Source organism: Motacilla alba, chromosome 8 (assembly GCF_015832195.1).
Source record: "Motacilla alba alba isolate MOTALB_02 chromosome 8, Motacilla_alba_V1.0_pri, whole genome shotgun sequence".
In the NCBI taxonomy this organism is placed as follows: Eukaryota; Metazoa; Chordata; class Aves; order Passeriformes; family Motacillidae; genus Motacilla; species Motacilla alba.
In genome coordinates this window covers 10335545-10355135 of record NC_052023.1, presented here as the reverse complement: position 1 = coordinate 10355135, position 19591 = coordinate 10335545, and the positions used below count along the sequence as shown (strand labels likewise).

At 42.0% G+C, this 19591-nt stretch overlaps 1 protein-coding gene across 11 annotated transcripts in view; it reads left to right on the top strand.

The window, feature by feature from the left end:
- Positions 1 to 19591, top strand: part of ST3GAL3 (ST3 beta-galactoside alpha-2,3-sialyltransferase 3) — a 177714-nt gene that overhangs the window by 103179 nt on the left and 54944 nt on the right. For all 11 annotated transcript variants that reach the window (XM_038144177.1, XM_038144186.1, XM_038144182.1 and 8 more), the window contains 2 exons: positions 4441 to 4535; positions 16971 to 17034. In XM_038144177.1, coding sequence (XP_038000105.1) covers positions 4441 to 4535; positions 16971 to 17034 — 159 coding nt within the window. The remainder of the gene's footprint in view (positions 1 to 4440; positions 4536 to 16970; positions 17035 to 19591) is intronic.

Below are 19591 nucleotides of genomic sequence, written 5' to 3'. Positions count from 1 at the left end.
TAATAACATTGGTAGACTTTGTGCCTTCTGTCTAACCATGGATGTTTTTGATCATCGGCAAACAGAAGATAGAAGTCATGTCACAGCAAATAAATAATTTAGGTGTGGTTTAAAAAAGAGAGAGAAGCTGTTCCTGCCCCTTTACAAATGCAGTGGGCAGGTTCTGCACAGCATTAGGTTCTAGCACTGTTTGGGCTTTTCTCTTTCAGCTTTCAGTTTTCCAGCACTACTGATTCTCCTTAGTTAAAGAATAAACAAAAGCATAGGTCAGCTTAAAGGAGGATGTTTTTTAAAAAGAGAATATCTGAAATATAAGCTCACAGTGGAGCTTAGTGGCTGCCAGTCTGCCTTTCCTTGGTGTTGTGGTTCCTCAGAAATGTGGTGCTGTCTTCTCCTTTACTCATTCAGGAACTTGACCTTTTCTTCATCCCTCCTCATTAAAGCCAGGGGCATATAAATCAGTTTATTTCTTTTTTCTTTCTCTGAGACGTAACTTTTTCTCTTCTACACATTTATCTATTAATTGCCTGGAAAGCAGCAGATAAGGAGTAGGGAGCAGATTCTAGTCAAGATTCAATGTCTAAAATTGTCCCATAGCTACCTTGCATAGTGACTGCAGGATACTTTGGGGAATTAGTGCTGCTTATGCTGAGTACTTCAGTGCTCATCAAAGAGGAGTAGCTGTGAAGTGGTCTCGGTATCAGGGACAAAATGGAATGGCTGAAAAACTTGGCTGGGGAGCTTCTGGCAGGCTAGCACAGCCTTCAGAAATGCTTTGGGGTCACAACTCTTCTTGTCAGGGAGGAAAGAGCTGGAAATGTAATGTTTTGTCACATAAGCCAGAGTCCCATAGGCACAAATATATATCACATTTTTGTGTGATTATAGATTCCTGTTTAAGAACAGTTTCTGGCAGAACGTTCGCTTCCTTTTGCTGTGCATGGTGACAAATTGTTAGAGATTTTATTACTGTCTTTGTGTGAGGAATTCAGACTTGAGAACTGGGAGAGATTTGTTTTGTACCTCACAATTATCATGTCAAACATTTAGTCCATTTAGATGTCATTTGTGTTTTAGCAGGGTATGCCATTCAAACTAGAGATTGTAGATGCTTGGCATTTCTCTCTCAAATTACACAGGTCATCAGTGTGTGCCACAAGCAGCCGAATTCCTCAGCTTTTCAGGGTGTCAGGTGCAATGAGATTGCAATATGTCTGTTCTGGAATTTGGGGTGGAGTAGAGAGGAAGTGCTTAAAATTTAAGACTGAAAAATCAAAACTTTCACTTTCTGTGTCATTTTCTGAAGGAGCACAAACCTGTTTTGGGTCTGGAGCTGTGGTTGCCAGTGAAGCCAACCTGCCTTTAGGCAGCTGTGACAGGCAAAATGCGGCATCCCGAACCGAGCTGCTCAGTACAGGCAGAGTTGTAACATCATTCAGAAACATTTGCTTTTTCTGTTTGACAAACTCCCATGCATTCCTTGGAATGTATTTTAGGTGCTCTGCAGAGAGCATTCCCATGGTCTGTTTGAGGCAAATCCCAACATTTCCTGAAGGGTCCTGCAATACACCAGATGCAGTTCAGAGCTGAGACAGAACAGCCATGCTCCTGGAGGGTCTGGCAGACAGCATTTCCCTGTCACTGCTGGACATCAGCTGTGGCTTGCTCTGATTTATTGAGGTGGCAAAGCACATGAGCTTACAGCATTCATAATTTCTTAATACTTCCAAAATGGAATTACTTTAAAGACTTATGGGAGCAAAATATCTTCTAACTTGCTCCCTTTTTTTCCTATATGGATATAATATTTCCCCAAAACTGTTCTTCCTCCTTCCTAAATGAAGCAAAAGTATGAGTTAAAAGTCCATTTCTCTGGCCCTGTATACAGGAGTATTAAATATTACCAAATAATAGTAGCTAGTCTAAGGCTGTTGTGTTCTTTGCTGGAAAAATCCCTAGATTTACTTGTAGCAAATACAGTAAAGAAGGCCAACGATCATTTCACCCCTTCTTTGGCATCACTTTGGTGCTCTGGTTGTCACATGCAGAAGCAATACCATAGAGCATTAGATTAGTCATTCCTTGAGTTTCAGCTGATTTTTGGGACTCCCCTGGGGTCCAGGGAGTCTTAGGAGGATCTGACTTCCCTCCTGGTTTTACCAGGCACCTTTTGTAAAGGAAAGTCCGCACGAGGGAGAGGCATTCCCTACTCCACATCAGACTACTGTAAATTGTCTTTTCCAGATGTATCACTTGCAAACAGGCTGGTTATTTGCATGTACCAATAACACCAGCTTCTGAGTTAGGCCTGATCTTATAACCTGTACCTTCTTTCTCATGCAGTGCTTTTGAACAGGTGAACTGAGCTGGCAAAGGTTTTGTTTACACTGCACCTCTTGAATCCTCTTGTTTCTTGAGAAGAGGATAAAACCTGCTCATATATGCATTTTCTGAAGCATCCAAGTTTTCCCTGGAGACTGCATGTCACAGCAGAAACCAGAGTAGCTTGGTGACCTTAGAAAGCAGCCCCAAGGTGCTGGTGAGCCCCAGACAATGCTGCCATCCCTCTCTGCAGCTGCTGCATGGGGAGAACAGGGACCACTCTGTGGGACCTGGCTTCTGCTGAGAGTTCAAGGGATGGCTGTAGAGGAAGGGCTGTGAGCATCTATGCTTATAAAAGCCTTCAGCTTATAAAACCTCTTGCATTGCATGACAGTCCTGCAAAGATTCCTCCTATTGATGTTGGAAGGAGGTGGAGGTGAGTCCCTGGAGACACCCCAGGAATCATAATAATTGTATTTTGGTGCACCAAGATGTGTGAGAAAACACTGAACTAATTTGTCAGGTTATTGAAGTTTTTAGGATATTTTCAGAGTAAATGTTTTACAGTTAATACTGCATTGTTCTTTATTTGTTTTTAAATAGGTGTGTGGGGTGTTTTTACTTAAAAGCTTCAGAAGCTCTAATATATCTAACATACGTCCCCCACCTTTTCCCAGGTAAAGTTATATATACTTTTGTGTTCCCAGCTTGGGAAAAAACATTTCTTTCCTTCTAGATCAGCCATGTCATCTGTGCATCTTACTTTTATGGTTGTAGATGATCTTATTAAAGATTGCGTGAGTGGATGTGAAGCAGTATGCATGGGTGACTCTGAGTCTTCTTGTTTTGTTAAATTCTCTTGGTCTCTTTCCCCTTTCCATAGATTTCTGCATCTGTGATTTTACTGGGCATCTATGATAGGACTTCACTTTGATCAGTTTATAACTTAGATTTCTTTCCATCCTTTCCTCACTGTGCTGCTATTTGAAGTCGTTGCTCTGTACCTGGCTGTGGCATAGTGTAGATGAGTTTATCCTAAATCAGGTTGTTCAAAGGTTATCTGACTGCTGTAAGAGTTGCCTGCTGAGTACAGAAACAGCCTGAAGGGAGAGCTAAACCCCTGGGTTACATCTGTCCTGCTCCCATGTGTAGGTTGGCCAAGCTGGATGTATTTCAGGGGCATGTGCCTTGCTCTGCGGTGGAGGTGTTTTCTCTGACTCTGAACATGTAGTACATTCCTTTTCATGGTGGGATTGATTTTGATCCAGAACATCTCTGCTACTATTTTGATATGATTGAATGACCAGATTTCTAATGGTGTTAACATACTTTCTAGTATACTTGATACACTCAGAAATGGTCCCATATGGAAGTTAATGTTTCTGTATTTGCTAATTGTTTCCTTTTCTCTGGCCACTGTAGTAATTGTTTCTAGAAGAGACAAATTTTTACTAGCTGCTGTGTTTGTGTGTTGAGGGTATAATTAGGATAATGTATTTCTATAATGACATGGTTAAGAAGGACTAGGTCTTTCTTTTGTAAGGGATTCTGGATAGATCATAACTGTTTGGTTTGGCAGGAACTTCTCTTGAATCATTTATGTGTTAATGAATGCTGAAGAAGGCACTGAATTTCCATTTCTTTTCTCTGTAAACTACAAACTGCTTCATGATCTCCTGAACTGTTTTCTTGCCTGTGTGGTGATTGCTGCTGTGTGTGTGCACGAGTGAGGCCAAAGCAGACTCCTCACACACTCAGACAGCACATAAACTGGCTTGGGCTCACAAAGCTGGAAGTCAAACTGTTTAAACCCTGTTTACAATTTACAGTTTATTGTAGCTAAATTAATAGCCAAACAGTACTGGGGCAGTTTTAAATTGTTGAGTGGAAGTGATGGCTAGGTTTACGACTTGAGTGATTTGGGTGTCCTTGTGGCACAAATTCTGGCAGGTTTGTTTCACTGCAGTCATCTTTGGGTAAAAGTAAAATCTTCCACATTACTCTGTTGCCCGTGTCATTGTAGAATCAGCATTTAGGTATGGATTCTCTCAACATTCCTGCAGAAGATTATCCTTTCTAGTTCAGGAGTTAATTTCTTTCTCATTTTGGTTTTCTCAGGTTCTCGAAGCCGGCACCAATGTTCTTGGACGATTCCTTCAGGAAATGGGCACGTATCAGGGACTTTGTACCCCCCTTTGGAATTAAAGGACAAGGTATGAGAAAACCACAGCAGTTGGAGGAGAAGATGTTCTGCACATGCTGGCTCCATTTTCTTTTCTGTTTTGAAAACTCAGGTGGAACTTTGGGCTCAGTTTATTTCCCCTGTTTGAGAGAATTATTGTATATGTAGTTCTGAGAAATGCAGAAGGGTTTTTACAGCTGAACCTTGGAGGCTGGCCTTAGGGAAGATGGTTGAGTACGTGTGAAGAGTCAGTGCAACAACGGCAATTTAGACCAATGACCACATTCTAGAAGAAGCATTTTGACATTGGCTGCCAGAAGACCTTGTAGCAGCTTTGCTGACAGCAGCAGAGGGTTCAGACTGGTTTGAAGTACCTTTAAGTCAGTAATTCTCTAAAGATGCCTTGAGCTTGACCACTGATACAAAACTTCATTTTCTTATCATAGAATTTAATAGTTGGTCTACTTATTTACTTATATAACAAGTAAGAAAAGTATGTTCAGATGCTTTGATGATAATTTTAATATGCCCTATCCACCATGTGCCATCACAGCCTCTCTTACCAAGTGGTGGTGGAGCAGAAGGCTTGTGCTCACTGCAGTGATTTGCTGCAGACTATCTGAGGTCTTGTGTATTTAATAAGTTTTTGTGGCATTGCATCAACTTGGAAATTTTTTTTTTCCCACTGAAAAACTCAAGAATACACACAATCCTGTAGGAATTTAAATACCTGGTGGAGAAAGAACTGCAGCTACAGAAAGCTTGCCTCTGTATCTTTCCCTGGAAGCAGGTGTGGTAGTTATGAAACAATCTCTGATCAAATCAAAGGCTCGGCTGACAAATTGCTTTTGGCTTGCATCAGTTCCCTTCTTTGTTTTGTCCATTCCTTGTCCAGTCAATCTTTTGCAGCTCAATAGGAAGCTAATTACTGTCCTCTAAATCAGCCAGCAGAGTTTGCAGCAAAGAACTAACAGTGGCAGCACAACTGGGAGGCTGCTGTGACCACAGGAGGGCTTGTCCCCTTCTAACCAGCACACAAGGTGTACAAAGCTACGGCAAGATGCCTGGCCAGTGTGGAGGTGGGATTTGCAGGTTACATGTGATGTCAGCTAGACCTAATAAAAATCATTCCATTAAACTGAATCCAAATAGAGAAATTCACCAAAAGAGAATGACAGAATGGCTCTGGCAGCCTTCTCTCTGGGTTTGTTGCCAGCTTATATCACCACTGCAATGTTATGTAAATCTGGTGTTTTATATTGGATTTCCTCAGTTAAAAAGAGAAATGAGAAATTGCCATTATTTAAATGGCTGTGAGCTGAAGCCCTGGGATGGAAACCGTTGAATAGGTTATTTTTTTAACACCCTCCTGGGACTGAATTTTGTGCCAAGTTTCAGTCTGGAGCAAGTTTTGTGTGTGGGATGGTTGAATTATAAATCTGTGTAGCCCCGGATTTCTAATGGCCCTGCTGACAGGCTGTGAGTCCTAGCGATGCGAATGGCGCCCTTTCATGTTACACATCGCTTGGAATTCTTGCATCAGTCTTTTCTGGCTGTCCCATGGGATGCATTTGGGCTCAGACAACTGATTGGATGATGGAATCAGCACCTCATTAGGGCTTTCAGTCAGGGCAATCTAATGATATCCAAACAAATGATCCAGGCAGGCAGCGTGGAGCTCAGTCACGTGCTGGTGCAAGGTGAAGACTGTCAGAGCTGGGATGTGCATGGGAAAAGGAGTAGTCAGGGTGGCTGAGGAAGTGTAGAGAGATGTGGCTGCATTGAAACAGACGGGGCAGGAGCTCTGCTCTGTGTGTTAGGCAGCCCCATGACACTGTCAGCTGGGATTTCTGACCTGCACCACACTGGGAAAGGTGGTTGGTGTTTATAGACACCAACTGCAGCTGAGATGGTGATGGGAAGACCTTGCTGAGAACTGTGGTGAATATCACCTGCTGTTCTTAAGTCGCTGTGATCTGTTCCAAGTGCAAAATGGATTTTTGTTTGTTTGGGTCTTTTTGGGTTTTTTGGGTTTGCTTTTTTGTGTTTGAAATACAGCTACAGGATGAGCTCACTTTCAGTGATGCTGCATGTTCCAAGGAACTTCTAGAAACTAATCTGTGGTAGCTTGAAAATGCTACAATTTTGAAACCAAGTGATTCTTAGTAGCCTGGAAGCTAATCCATCGTTTCTACTTTATTTTGCTGAAGTTTCTATTCTTACCTAAGTTTTGCTTTGCTTTGTCTCTGAAAAAAAAAGCTGAATTAAGTCCTTTTTTATCCATCACTTTGTGCTTACTGGTCCAAGAAAGGACAGTTCCAAGACTGCAAGAAGGAGTCTTGCAATATTTAGGGGAATGCAGCTTTGGAGGACTATTGTCTACTGGGCTGCACTAATTTGGAATAACGCGTCTCTATAAATTACATGTAGAAGAGTAGAAATGACTCAGAAATTTTCAGGGCAGGACTACTGCTCTTTAAAGGTTATCATATCAAAGAGAAGGCAGTATGCTGATCATTTTGACACAGTCCATCAGAGATTTTCATTTTCTTTGATGAGAATCTGATTGTAAAGACAGCTCTCCTATCTCCAGATGCTTAAAAGTACTCAGTACAACATAGAAAGTTTAACAGTGCTTCTTTGTGAAAGATTTCTTGCTCCTTCACTCCAGTGGTTGTTTTCTGATTTGGCCATCAGCCCAGGCAAGGAGGTTTTATGGACAGAGTGCTCCATTCTTGGCAAGAGCATTTGTGTGTAGAAGCCCTCAAGGTGAATATGGTCCTGAATATGGAAATTTTTAGACTTTCCCTGAATGCTGCTGGTTGTGAAATGGGCTATTGCAGTAGGAATACTGCACATCCTGTGTCAGATGGGAAGCTGCTGCTATTGTCAGTTAACAGCCTTAGTGATTACTTGCATTCTGTGAAAGAGGCACAGAATAAGCAGGTGGCAACCCTGCTGCTTTCTGAGATGAGGCGTGTGGTATCAAGTCTTGAGCAAACTCTCTTTGAACAGTGGTTCTGAGGGTCCTCAGCTAGTTATTAGCAATAGATGAAGAGAAACTTAAGAGCAGCTGTTGTACCTTTTTCTTAACCTGTCTTAAATGGGTAGAGTTTTAGTATATGTTGTAGCTGTTGGCTCTGTTGACCAACGATCCAGACCAAGGATTGGTCCTAATTACTTGATCACAATGCCCAGCAACCTGGGACCAAAGCAGAGGTGAGAGCTGTCAGGAGTGTTGGAGCTGAGCCAGCAGGTTGAAGATGTTGTTGCGTTCATCATAGGTGTCTGTAGCCCTTGTGGAAACTCTTGATTTCCTCTGTGTGCAGAGAATAGGGGAAATAACAGGTACGAAGAGGTGTGATTATGTTTTGGCACCTTAAATGGTCACTACCAGTACCTAGTTTAGCCATTCATGTAGCAGTGGCTCTAGGTTTTGCCCAGTGACTTCTGCAGCTGGCTGTGAACCTATGAGATTATATTTTAGAATCTGGATCAAGATTTTTAAATGAGGAATGGCCGTGTTGACAAACAGGCCAGTGTGATGTTTGACTGCACTTACTTTTAGAAACTGAGATTGTCTGCCACATCAAACTTGTTGTCCCCTACTGTGGGATTGGACAGAGTCTGGAAACGGGATGGGCCACTCTAAGTGCTTGGAAACGATGACTCCATCTCTATTAATAAATAAAGTGGTTGTCCTGTGGTCGTGAACGCTGTTGAGCTCATTGTTCAAACAGATTAACTCCCTGCCCCCCACAAAAATAGAGTGGCTATGTCCAGGCTTCCTATCAAGAAAGGTCACTGGCCTGTATTAGCCTGTGAATGCGTGAGAATTGTAGAGGAGGATGTTTGCTGGCCCTGGTGAGCACATCTGGGACTGTGCTAACACTTTATTCGTGTGGACTCGAGTAGGACCGTGCGGGCCCGTGCCCTGCTGCCAGTTTGTTTGCTGGTGTGTTTATAGCCAAGTGAGGAACATGATGAAATTGGTCAACTCTCACAGTTGTCAAGAAAATCAAACTGTAACAAGAGGTTGGAACTCTTAAAAGCTCCAAATGTCAAGGGTTCCTGTGGGGGACAGCTCCAGCTGCTGAGCACCCTCCTGTGTCCCAGGCTATTGTTTTGGCATTAACTTGGATGTTGGAGTGCATCCCATGTTTCACCATTTGCAAGGGTATAATTTGCTTGTAGGAATTCTTTCCCATCACCCACCAAGTCTGTTGTTGCAACTTTTTGTAGTGAAGAGAAGGGAGACTGCAGCAATCCTGGGCTCTTAAACGAGTCACATGGAATTCTTTTTAAATCTAAATTGATTTTTTTTTCTTTTGGATTTGCACCTTTTTCTGGCAGTGCTTCTATCAGTGTAATTATGGAGGTATGAATATGCCTATGCAGTCCACGTAGTTGCAGAGATTCTCTAGCATGTGCGCTGCTCTCAGGGTTAAATTTGTCAATGAATAAGCAATGGAAAAATTGTTTATAGTGTTAGTAAGATTATTAATCCCAGAGGGCCTCCTCCCCAAATTTACCTCTGTAGCTAAAGCAAAAGGAAAGAGTTATTTGGAGAAGGGCAACAAACAAGACTGGAGAAATACCTGACTATTAATAGAATTTCTCAGTACATGTGGTTTGAAGAATATAAAAGGCTTTCAGAAGAAAGAGTAGCTAGTATCTGGCAATCTCTCTGTGTAATGAGGACGGGAGAGTTGCTGCAGTTTTTTGGTTTTTTAACTTAAGTGAAAACATATGGCACAGCATACACTAAAAAAACTAAACAGACATGATCAATGTAATATCTCTTCCATGCATTTAGTCAGTAGTTGTGTCACTGCTTAGCAGTGATTAGGTCTTCACTTCCACCTTTGTTCCTGCTCAGTTCTTTTGAGCAGAGAGGCTGCTTTGTTGGCCCTGAATCAGTTTGTCTTTGAAGGTGATAGTTATTTCTTAGGGAGTGATTCTGTTGTTACCATCTCAGAATTTCCCTCCCATCAAGACACTAGGAAGCAATTTCTTCCCCATGATGATAAGAGAAAATTAAGAACATGTTTGAGATGTTACAGTTTTATCAAATGTAATATGAACTATTGGCCAAGAGACTTTGTATTTTCACTTGATGCTGGAGGGATGTCTGGAACTGGTGATACATTCAGTGGCAAAGGAATTAAGTCTTTGTCCAGACCACCAATGCTAATGGATGTATTGTGCAATGATTAACTGTTCTTGTACTTGGTTTTATTTGGATGTTTTCTTTTGTGTCAGTGCTCCTGGGAAAAGCCATGGTTCAGTGCTGCTCAGCAGTTGTTCAGTAGTCTCATGGGGCAGTGGTCATTCATCTCCAGTGAAAATGTTGAGTTTTCAGGCCTGCAAAAGTTGGCATATCACAATGTTATTGGGAGAAAATCTCCTCTCTTTCTCTGCATGCTCCTTCATAGCTTTTTCTTTTCCATTGGCTTTCTTGGCATGAGCAATACTTAATCTCTGAGAAAACATATGCAGTTCGACATGACAATTTACAGCGGATTCAAGAAAAAAAAACATTAGAAAAGTAGGTCTTTTCTAACCTAATCTTCTCGCTCTTTCTAGAGACTGGAGTACCACATGCAGTCACCTTCCCTGCATTTGACTAGGTCTGAATGAGGCATTTTATGCTTAAATTCTCCAACTTTATCCTCATTTTGTTAGTGGTACTCTGTTGTACAGATGATTTTCCTACTCTAGGCATTCTTTTGTTCTTCATGTCTTATTCCTCTAACAAAGAAACAGAAGCACAAGCATTTATAGCCATTAGTTCTGTTCAGAGTTGGTATTAACAAGATTATTGTTTCTTCCTGAGTTGGAGGCACATTTCTGAATTAGATTCCAGTCGAATTTTGCATTTGACCAAAATTGGTAATAGTTGCCATTATCACGTGGGAATATAGATATAAAAATGTTGATGTTTCCCCAGAGAATTTAGCAGATTTTATAGCCTAAAGAAATGAAATGAGTGATTTGAAGGGGAAAAAAAGTTGAAAGTTTCAGAAGAGGTAGAGGGTTGACTTTCCATTACTGAATAGAACTTCTAAAGGGAAGTTATGTTGTGAATTTTGAAATTAAATCCCTTCTCATTCTTGAGCTCTCATGATGACAGTACAACAGTGCAGTCCCTTATTTCAATCAAAACTGATGCTTTGCTGTTGAGTGTGCCTAAAAAATAGTCCTGCTCCCAACTCATTGAGAAGGGAGATGCAAACCTTTATAAGTTTTCAGTTAATTGGATGACTCCATATTGGAGTTCTTCACAGAAGTCTTGAATTGCAATGGAAACACAGATATGTTATCATTCCTCTTTTCTATTTCCTGAAGAAAAGAGCAGATACTCTCTGGCTGTTGTGTTTTGAAGTGCCATTTATTAATGCTTCTACAAGGGTCAGAAGAATTAGGAATCACTGCAGTACTGAGTTTTTTGGCCTTGAGGATATTGCCTGGCCACCTGTGAAGGGTCATCAAAAATGTGGAGTTCTCTATAACATCTGTATTTATTTTCCTGCTTGTCTTTAACCAGCACACTGTGAATCTTTCAGGGACTGCTTTTATTTGGCGTGAATTTGCCTCTTTCTATGGACTTTATTGCTTCCTGTGCATTGAACTCGAGTTTAGATCAAAATTGTTAATGCATGGTTATTGCAAAATGTTGCCCATTTTTTTTCATAATTGTTTTTTAAATTAATGTTCCAACTTTCCAAGCCCTGGGATTATGTTGGGAACTAAGCTTTTATTCTGAGAAAACAAACTCTTGGTTGTGAAGAAAAGCTTGGGAAAAAAAAAATCCCCAAAGGCTCCAAAGCGACAATGTAAATGAAGAGTCTAAATGTTATGTATTTTATTTATATCTTGTTATAAAAATGGGCCTTAAGGGCTTTAATGGAGCTTACATTTAATGCATGCCACGTTCTTCTAAATTTGCTAGGGAGGACACCATGCACATTCAGTCTTTTTTTTTCTTTTGCTTTGTGTCTAGGCAACAGTATATGCCTGTTGTCTTAATGCCATTAAAAATCATCAATGGAGATCTTGTGAGGCGTGGCAGTTTTAAGTCCTGTTAGTAAAGTGTGTCCAGCAAACCACCTAAACCTGGTACAGCTAGTGACCTCAAGAAACCACTCTCTTGTATTTATACATGAGTTTTGATCTGGGGACATATTCCTCAGTTTGTAGTTAGCTGTTTTTGAGAGGCAGTTCACATGTTTGCAATGCACTGCTAAGTGCTGGAATTCTTCATAGCTGCTTTTTCCTGCATTGACCTCCTAAAGTCAGCTGATCAATAATAAGAAGAAGTGGTGCAGGGAATTTCAGACACATTGTGATACTTGTTGTAACCATTGGATTCCCAGCTTCATAAAGGAATGAATAATTTTGGCTGTCTACAGTTGGACATGGTGTTTCTGGAAGAGAGAATAGAACACGTGGTGAGACTTGGGTCCATGGCCTTGTGCTGGGCACCAGGATGGAAAATCACAGAATGAGTCAGGATGGAAGGGCCCACACTGGGTCATCTGGTCCAACCTCCCTGCTCAAGCAGCCTCATCTCAAATCACATTGCACAGGATTGTGTCCAGATGGCTCTGGGATACACCCAATGAGGGAGATCCCACATGCCTCTGGACAGCCTGTCCCAGTGCTCGGTCACCTGCACAGTGAAGTTCTTCCTTATATTCAGATGGAACTTCCTGAGAATCAGTTTCTGCCCGTTTCCTCTCATACCACTGCTGGGCACCACTGAGCAGAGCCTGGTCCATCCTCTGACACCTCCATTCAGATAGGGACAGATATTGATTAGGTCTCTTCTCTCAGTCTTCTCTTTTCACCTCTGGACAGGCCCAGCTCCCTCAGCATTTCCTCATAAGGGAGATGCACCAGTCCCTTCATCATCTTTGTTGCCCTCAAGTGGACTCGGTTCAGGAGCTCCATATTTTCTGTCCTGAGGAGCCCAGAACTGGACACGGCACTTCACATACCACCTCACTAGGGTTGAGTGGAAGAATCACCTCCCTTGACCTGCTGTAAAGATCATTCCTCAAAAGATGTGAAAACTTTTCTGTTAAAGGTCCTTCCTCAGCTCCCATATGGAGCAAGACCTTAAGGTAAAAAAATGCAGAAGGAGGAATTTTATACAGAGCTGAACTTTTGGGTAGTGTATTGAAAAAAAGGGTATGCACTGGCTTGTGCTAAGAACTTGTTTGTAAATACTGTGATTTGTTTAATCCATAGCATTGGTAGTGTTTAGTTTACTCTCCCCACAAAGCTGACACACACGTGGCATTCTGTTGTCGTGGGACAGGGACCCATGTGCAGTCTCCTGGCAGACTTCACAGAATGTCAGTCAACCTCACTCGAGTCAGTCTATTCCCAAAAGCTGGAGCTGATGCCCAGGACCTGCAGAAGTGCTGGCTGGAGGGGTGGCAGCTGGGTGACCACCAGTGGAGATGGGCGCTGGCCAAGGCTCCCAGGACAGACCCAGAGCAGCAGCAGCACGCTGTGCCCTGACCCTGAGGCAGGGCATTCACACACTTACTGCTGCCAGCAGGGGCATGCAGGCGTGCTGGGTTTTGAGGAAGGTGGCTGGTATACACAACTTGAAGAATTACAGCCTCTTCTCTTGGCCACTTGAGAGTGCACAAGCATCCCAATTTGCCTGCTTTCAAGGCAGGCAGAAGGTAGACCCTGTGAGATGCCTGCAGCAAGCCCTGTGGACTGGAAAGGCCCCCCCATCTTTTTTTTTTTTTTTTGGTGATACAAGCAAGTTTCTGCATTAGAAGCAACAATTTTAAGTGTTGTTGACATTTACAGTGAAGGTCTCCTCCATTCCTTCACATAAATAACACAGAAAAAGGCTAGAATTGAGACTTAGGCTGATTCTCACTGTGTGGTCACTGTCTGCCTAATTTCTAACTATTTTTCTTTTTCCAAATGTCTGAAAATTTCAGGGTCAACCTGAAGTCAATATATACTTGTGTTCAGACAAATCATGCAGTACCGAGCTGGCTTTTGAATCTTCTGATGTTGTAAGGCAAAGTTGATAGAATATGTCAAGATAACTCAGGATTCTTAGATAAATGGAGTTGACTCCTCCTCCAGATGGGAGAAAAATGTGCAGAGGCTTCTTGCTTTGTTTTTATAGTAAGAGTGCATGCATAGTGGTTGATAGATGAATGGGTTAAATAATCTCCCACTCTCCCCAGTGATCTAAATTCTCCATGACAAAATATATATATCTAATAAACAGGCTATGGCTGCAAAAAACTGCAGTAGGTTGCTTGCCCTGCTGATGTGTTCATGTAGACAACTTAGGCTTTCTTTTGTCCTTGCAAATTTTCTTTCAGTCATTGACTTTCAGGCAGTGGCTGTGCACAAATCCTATTACTTGAAGCAGGAAGGAATTTTTCTTTGTAGAATTTGTTACGTATACTTGCACCCATTACGTTCACTTAGTACATAGGTGTCTAAGGCAGACTGTGCTCATCACCCCTTCGGTTTCTTACCCTGGAGAGAGCACATCTCATCAATTGACTTTACATAATGCACCTGCTTTCCTGGTGCCAAATTTTCTTTAGTCACAGCCCGGAGGTGAGCCCTGATATCAGATACCTGTGATAGTCTTTGCAGTGGGTGAGTGCAAGTGATCCTCTACCCTGCCCCAGTTGTATTAAAAGATCCTGCCAGTTCTTCCTTATTGTTCCTTACTGCTTTGTGGTCTTGTGCAAGGTTGCAGATCAGCCACAGCAGCATCTGGTGATCCTTCAAACTTTTCCCCAGGAAGATACAGAAAATACAGTAACTCCTTCTGGAGGAGGTCTTGTCTTTCCATCCCAGTGACAGCATCAAGGTGCAAGTGCCCACCTTAGCAACAGTGCAGTAGAGTTCCAGCTCAACCAGAAAGATCTAGTGCTTGTCCCCTGCCCCAGCCATTAGCTTTTCCTAGCTTGTAGTTCCTGCTCCTGACTTCCAAAAAGAGGGCTAGACCAGATGAACTTAGTGCCACTTTCATTCCTGATATGGGTGAACACTTGACAGTGAAGTACTTTGTCTTTTATTGAGCTTAATTTGGCAATTTTGAATAGTAACACTGAGATTTGTGCAACTTCCAAAACTTTTGGATGCCATGTATTGTTGGACTGTGGAGTTTGCTGAAGAGCTATTTCCTCTTTGTCCCTTCATAATCTGTACTGAATGCTCGATATTGTTTGTTTTGGTTTTGTTTGGGAAGCACCTCCATTCCAAATGCTGCCATATCCACTCTTAAAGTAGTTTTATTTCATTCCTGAGCATTTGCTGAGAAGGCATTGCTAATTATCTTGCAAGATGAGTAAACCAGAATCATTTGAGTGCATCACTCAACTGTATTCTTTTAATGTTTTTTCTAAAATAGTCCATGGGATGGTCTCCAAGTAGTGCAGGGTGTAACTTGTGGGTGGTGGAGCAAACCTGGCATAACAAAAGCTTGGTGGATGGGAGGTTGCAGCCCTTGACATGCAATCCTTTGATGTCTTCTCTGAGAATGTGGGAAAACAATGTCAGTAAAGTATGCTGTCCAGCAAAAGCCAAGGTGTGAAGCAGGCCAAGGAGAGGACTGTGGCATGATGCCATTAGAGGTCACGGCAACCTACTGCTGTTAGGGCAGATTTAGGGGAATGGCATTCCTGTTGGAGGGGAAGCCTGCTGCCTATGCATCAGAAGAAATTCTTGAGATGAAGGAAAACTAAACACCACTATTTTGTTATCAAAGTTGCTTTTACCCTTATAAATTGCCTCGTCCCTTGCTCCACTCCAAGCTATGATCTGAAGGCAAACACACTCCCCAGCTTGTAATGGTTGGCAGGTGCTGTCAGTGCTGCCCTACCAAAAACTTCCCGAATCTCAAAGTAATTGTCAGAGTTTTTTGTTTATCACCTTTGTGTGTCTGGTCAGCTTGTTGTCAGGGTCAAAGCTCTTCGGCACATGGGCTGCCTTGAGCTCTCCTGTGTTTATCCCACACACTATTTGTCCTGTTGCTGCTGAGGAAGGACGCAATGGAGAAGAACAGAATTCTTTACGTGAAAGGTCTCCCCTAACTGTGCTGATAGCAGTAATTAGTGTCTGTCAGGAAAGCTGATTGAGTTTGAGGTGAAAAATCACTTGTTGTCAGTTTTCTTAATGTTTCTGTACCATTTTTAGTCTTTTGTAAAGAAATGAGACTTATTTGTTCGTTTTGACTGGTGTTTCCTGAGAACTCTTGAATTAGTTGACTGATATATTTGAGGATATTTGAGTTATTTGCAATCTCCCAAGCAAAGATGGAAGAAGACTAATTGTTCACAATCTTTTCCAGTATAGAGGAAGCTTAGAGAAGCCATGTTCAAAATTGCAAAGGGAAGTGATTGAATGTCCACATGGATCAAGGAGGATTCTGAGCTCATGGAACAGAAATCATTGCAAGTTACCAGATAGAAAGAAGCTGTATCTGACATATGAAATCCCTGATTTGAAAACAGTTAAATAGCAGAAGAGAATTTCAGGGAAATGTATCTGTTTGCTTTGGTTTTGTTCTTCTCTTAGGCATCTGCTTAAGACCACAGTTAGAGTCAGGATTTGGAGGCAGATGGACTTTTTGTCAAACCAGTACAGACATTCTGAAGTTACTGGTACATTTGTAAATACAAACTAGCCAGACCCTTACTGCTTCTTGGCCTTAGCTGGGCCATGGTAAGGGAGTTTGGACATCTCTGGGGGAGAGAGGTGGAAAAATTAGGGACAAATGACAAAATCTAGAGAGAAGCAGACTCCAAAATTTCCATAGCCAATAGAATTATTTATATGTAATCCTTGTGCTTCTGCAACTTAATGCATTTAATTTGTGTGTGTGCCTATGCTTGCATAACTTACATCCCCTGGTTGCTGCAGCTTTCGCAGGGTATCAGCATAGGCTGCAGTTCCATGGGCATTTTTTAATGCAATTATGGTGCTTTAATTGAAGAAGCACAGACTGGGGAATCTAAACTGAAAGTAACCCACAGAATAAAAAGCATCTGTTTTAGCCTGGTTCTGTTCCTGCATCCAGTTCACCACTCAGCCACATAAAAGCTTTTCTGAAGGCAAGCAGTGACAGTGATGCTGGCCTTTTCATGTCTGAAGTGTTTGTGAAACTGTCATCTCAGGGCAGGGGATATGAAATCACTGCTATAAAATGTACGGTGCTTGTTCCCTGTGACACTCTCCGTGCAAGGCAATTACACACTGCATCAGAATTTGGCACATACCATGTCTTTGCAAGCTGTGTGTGAAGGTCATTGTCCAGAGAAAATAGGAATATTCAACTTAGTGTTCCTTCCTAATGAGAACCTTTCAGTTCCTTCAAGTAACTGCTTCAGATGCTTTACTCCACATTGTTTCTCATTTCCGTTAGAAGTCAGGACTTGTTCCTAATGTCTTCTTCCTTTCTCCCCAGATAATCTGATCAAAGCCATCCTGTCAGCAACCAAAGATTATCGTCTAACTCCAGCTCTTGACAGGTAAGATGAGACCTTCAGAACAGAAGAAGTAGAAGTGATTCTATTCCATATGTCCTAAATAAATTTTGTTAGACCTTTTTTGCCATAAATTATTGCCAATACATTTGGATTTGGATGAGTAAGTCAGGAGCTGAAAACTGAGTCCTCTTTAGAGTAAATCTGTAGACTCTGGAGACCTCTGTCAAGTCAAACATAAGTAGAAAAAAAGCATTTAGCTTTTGACTATTTCCTAATCTATGTTTTATATGTTCAAGACATCCTCTTGCCCCGTTTTCAAATAGGTAAATAGCAGGTTTTCAATAAACACTTTGCTCTTTTCCAGCCTTTCTGACAAAGCAACAGAATCACAAGGAACTTTAGAAGGAAAGAAGGGACTGGCTTATTTCAACAATGTTTTTCATTAATACCTCACTCTCAAAGTAGGAATGTTTGGTTGTGTTGGCCAAACCTGTGCTGGAATGAACAGGATGGCAGTATCCTGGGTCCTGTGATATTTGAATTTATGCCTTTGGAAGAAGCTCCTTTGATTCTTCAGTTCTGTTGTAGAGGTTGTTTCTGAAACTCACTGGCATGTTTGCAATCAGTTTCCCAGTGACAGTTCTTTAATCCTTCCTGTCCTTGCTTTTCTGTCATTCCTTCCATTTTCCTGAAGTTTTGGTTTAGTGCCACCTCCCAGATTAGGGGTAGTTTTTTTTTCCGAAGCTGTCAGAGGTTTTTACTCTGGGACTTGAGCTCTTTTCAAAGTCCTAGTAATAAATCTTTCCAGTGGTACTTGACCCAGGCTGACAACACAGTTCCTGCTTTCTAAACACATGGGTTTTATTTCCTGGCCCAGCTCCCCTTCTGCCCACTTTTGGTGACAAAGTTTGTAAGCTGTACCAGCCTTTCCATAGGTCTCTGCATCTCTCATGCTGATTGTAGAGCTTGCCTGCTGTAGTTGGGAGTTACTCTCTGTGTGAAAGCTTATTCTTAGTCTTGCACAGTCTAGGTGTTAATTTAGGTTTCTTTGAAGTTTTCCTTGTCTCACAGCAGTGCCAGATAGGGTTAGCTTTCAGACTTTGGATTAATTTGAGAAATTATGTCCAGAAGGTAAAACCATTTTACAAATAACCTTCTTAGAGATTTTGCACACAACCCATCTGGGATTTATCTCAGTTCTGGTTGGAGAGTTAAGATTTTAATCTGTTGAAAAATCCACATATAGACTCTTTCAGAAGGTTGCTCATATGAACTTAGTGTTAATGACAGAGGGCAGGTGGAAGGTTCTCGCAGTGAAGGTTAATGTAGTTGTGACCCTTGCTGCTCACCTTTTTTTGAGGAGTAGAATGTTTCAGGCTTTTAAAAAGTAATTTCGCAGGAGATTCTGAAGCCTAACGACTCTGGCATGAGCTGCTCACTTTGGTTTGTGCTCTTTATAATGAGTTTGGTGCAGAGATAGGAAAGATCTAACACTTAAGCCCCATGAAATGTATGCAAAATCCATGAGATACCAAGTGCAAATGAGACCTCAGGAACAGGCTAGACATTTATTTCTGTGGTATTGCAGCAACGAGGTTTGGTGGTGTGTAAACACACCGATATCTTGGGACAGTACTATTTCCTTGGGAATTGTGATAAATCCGTATCAGTGGATGTTGGTTGTGTAGTACATATGCATCACAATCAAATACCTCCCAAAGCCCTTCCAAGTGAGCAGGTCTTAGGAAGGATAAAAACAGAAGTGTTTATGAGAGAAAGGGACTCAAGGAGGCTTGGGATAGCAACCTGGAAAGTGAGAGCCTAAAGGAGAAGGTGGATGGAGTTGCAGCAGAGGAGTTATTAGGAGAAAGAGCTTGGGAACTGTAGGAGGTGTTAAGGCTGCCATAGTGCTGCTCTGGCAAACCAGCTTGGTGAGTGGGGCACAGATGAAGACTTGGGTATCATTCCAGAAAGGTTCTTCATGTGTGGTCATCACTGAATTCCAGTGCTGGCAGCAATGGGTATCTGCCATTTTGGATTCCTAAAAAGTTGGTGGAGAAGACTGGTGGATGAAGGCTAGCTCCTCTCTCATCTTGTCTCAAGCTCCAAGCAGATCCTAAGAGTTCCCCTCCATGGCAGCACCAGTGTGCCGGGGGCAAAGCCTTGGGTTTAGCTACTCCCTTCCTGCTTATCGGTCAAGGAGAAAGTCCAGACCTCTCCACTTTGCTTGAAGCAACTGGAGAAACCTGACTTAGAGGACCTTGAAAGGTCCCTTCCAACCCAAACCATTCTTGGTTCTATGATAGAGAACCGAGAAAATGTCCTATTGTGCAAAATTAGATAAGAGACACAAGTCAAGTCTGTGAGCTTCAAGAGGTTGGGCTTGGGAGATCTTGTGAACCCTTCCACTTGTAGGCTCTCAGAAGTCTAGTGGGCTGATTCTAGAAGCAGGAAAAAGGCTCCAGATTCACCTTCTTTTCAGAATGGAGTTACAACAACATTTTCTCTATTGGTAAGTCTAAGAAGCCATATTTGCAACCGGTTTAAGAAGCCATATTTGCTACTGCTGATGCCCTTCTCCTTGTGCTGCTGCTATTGT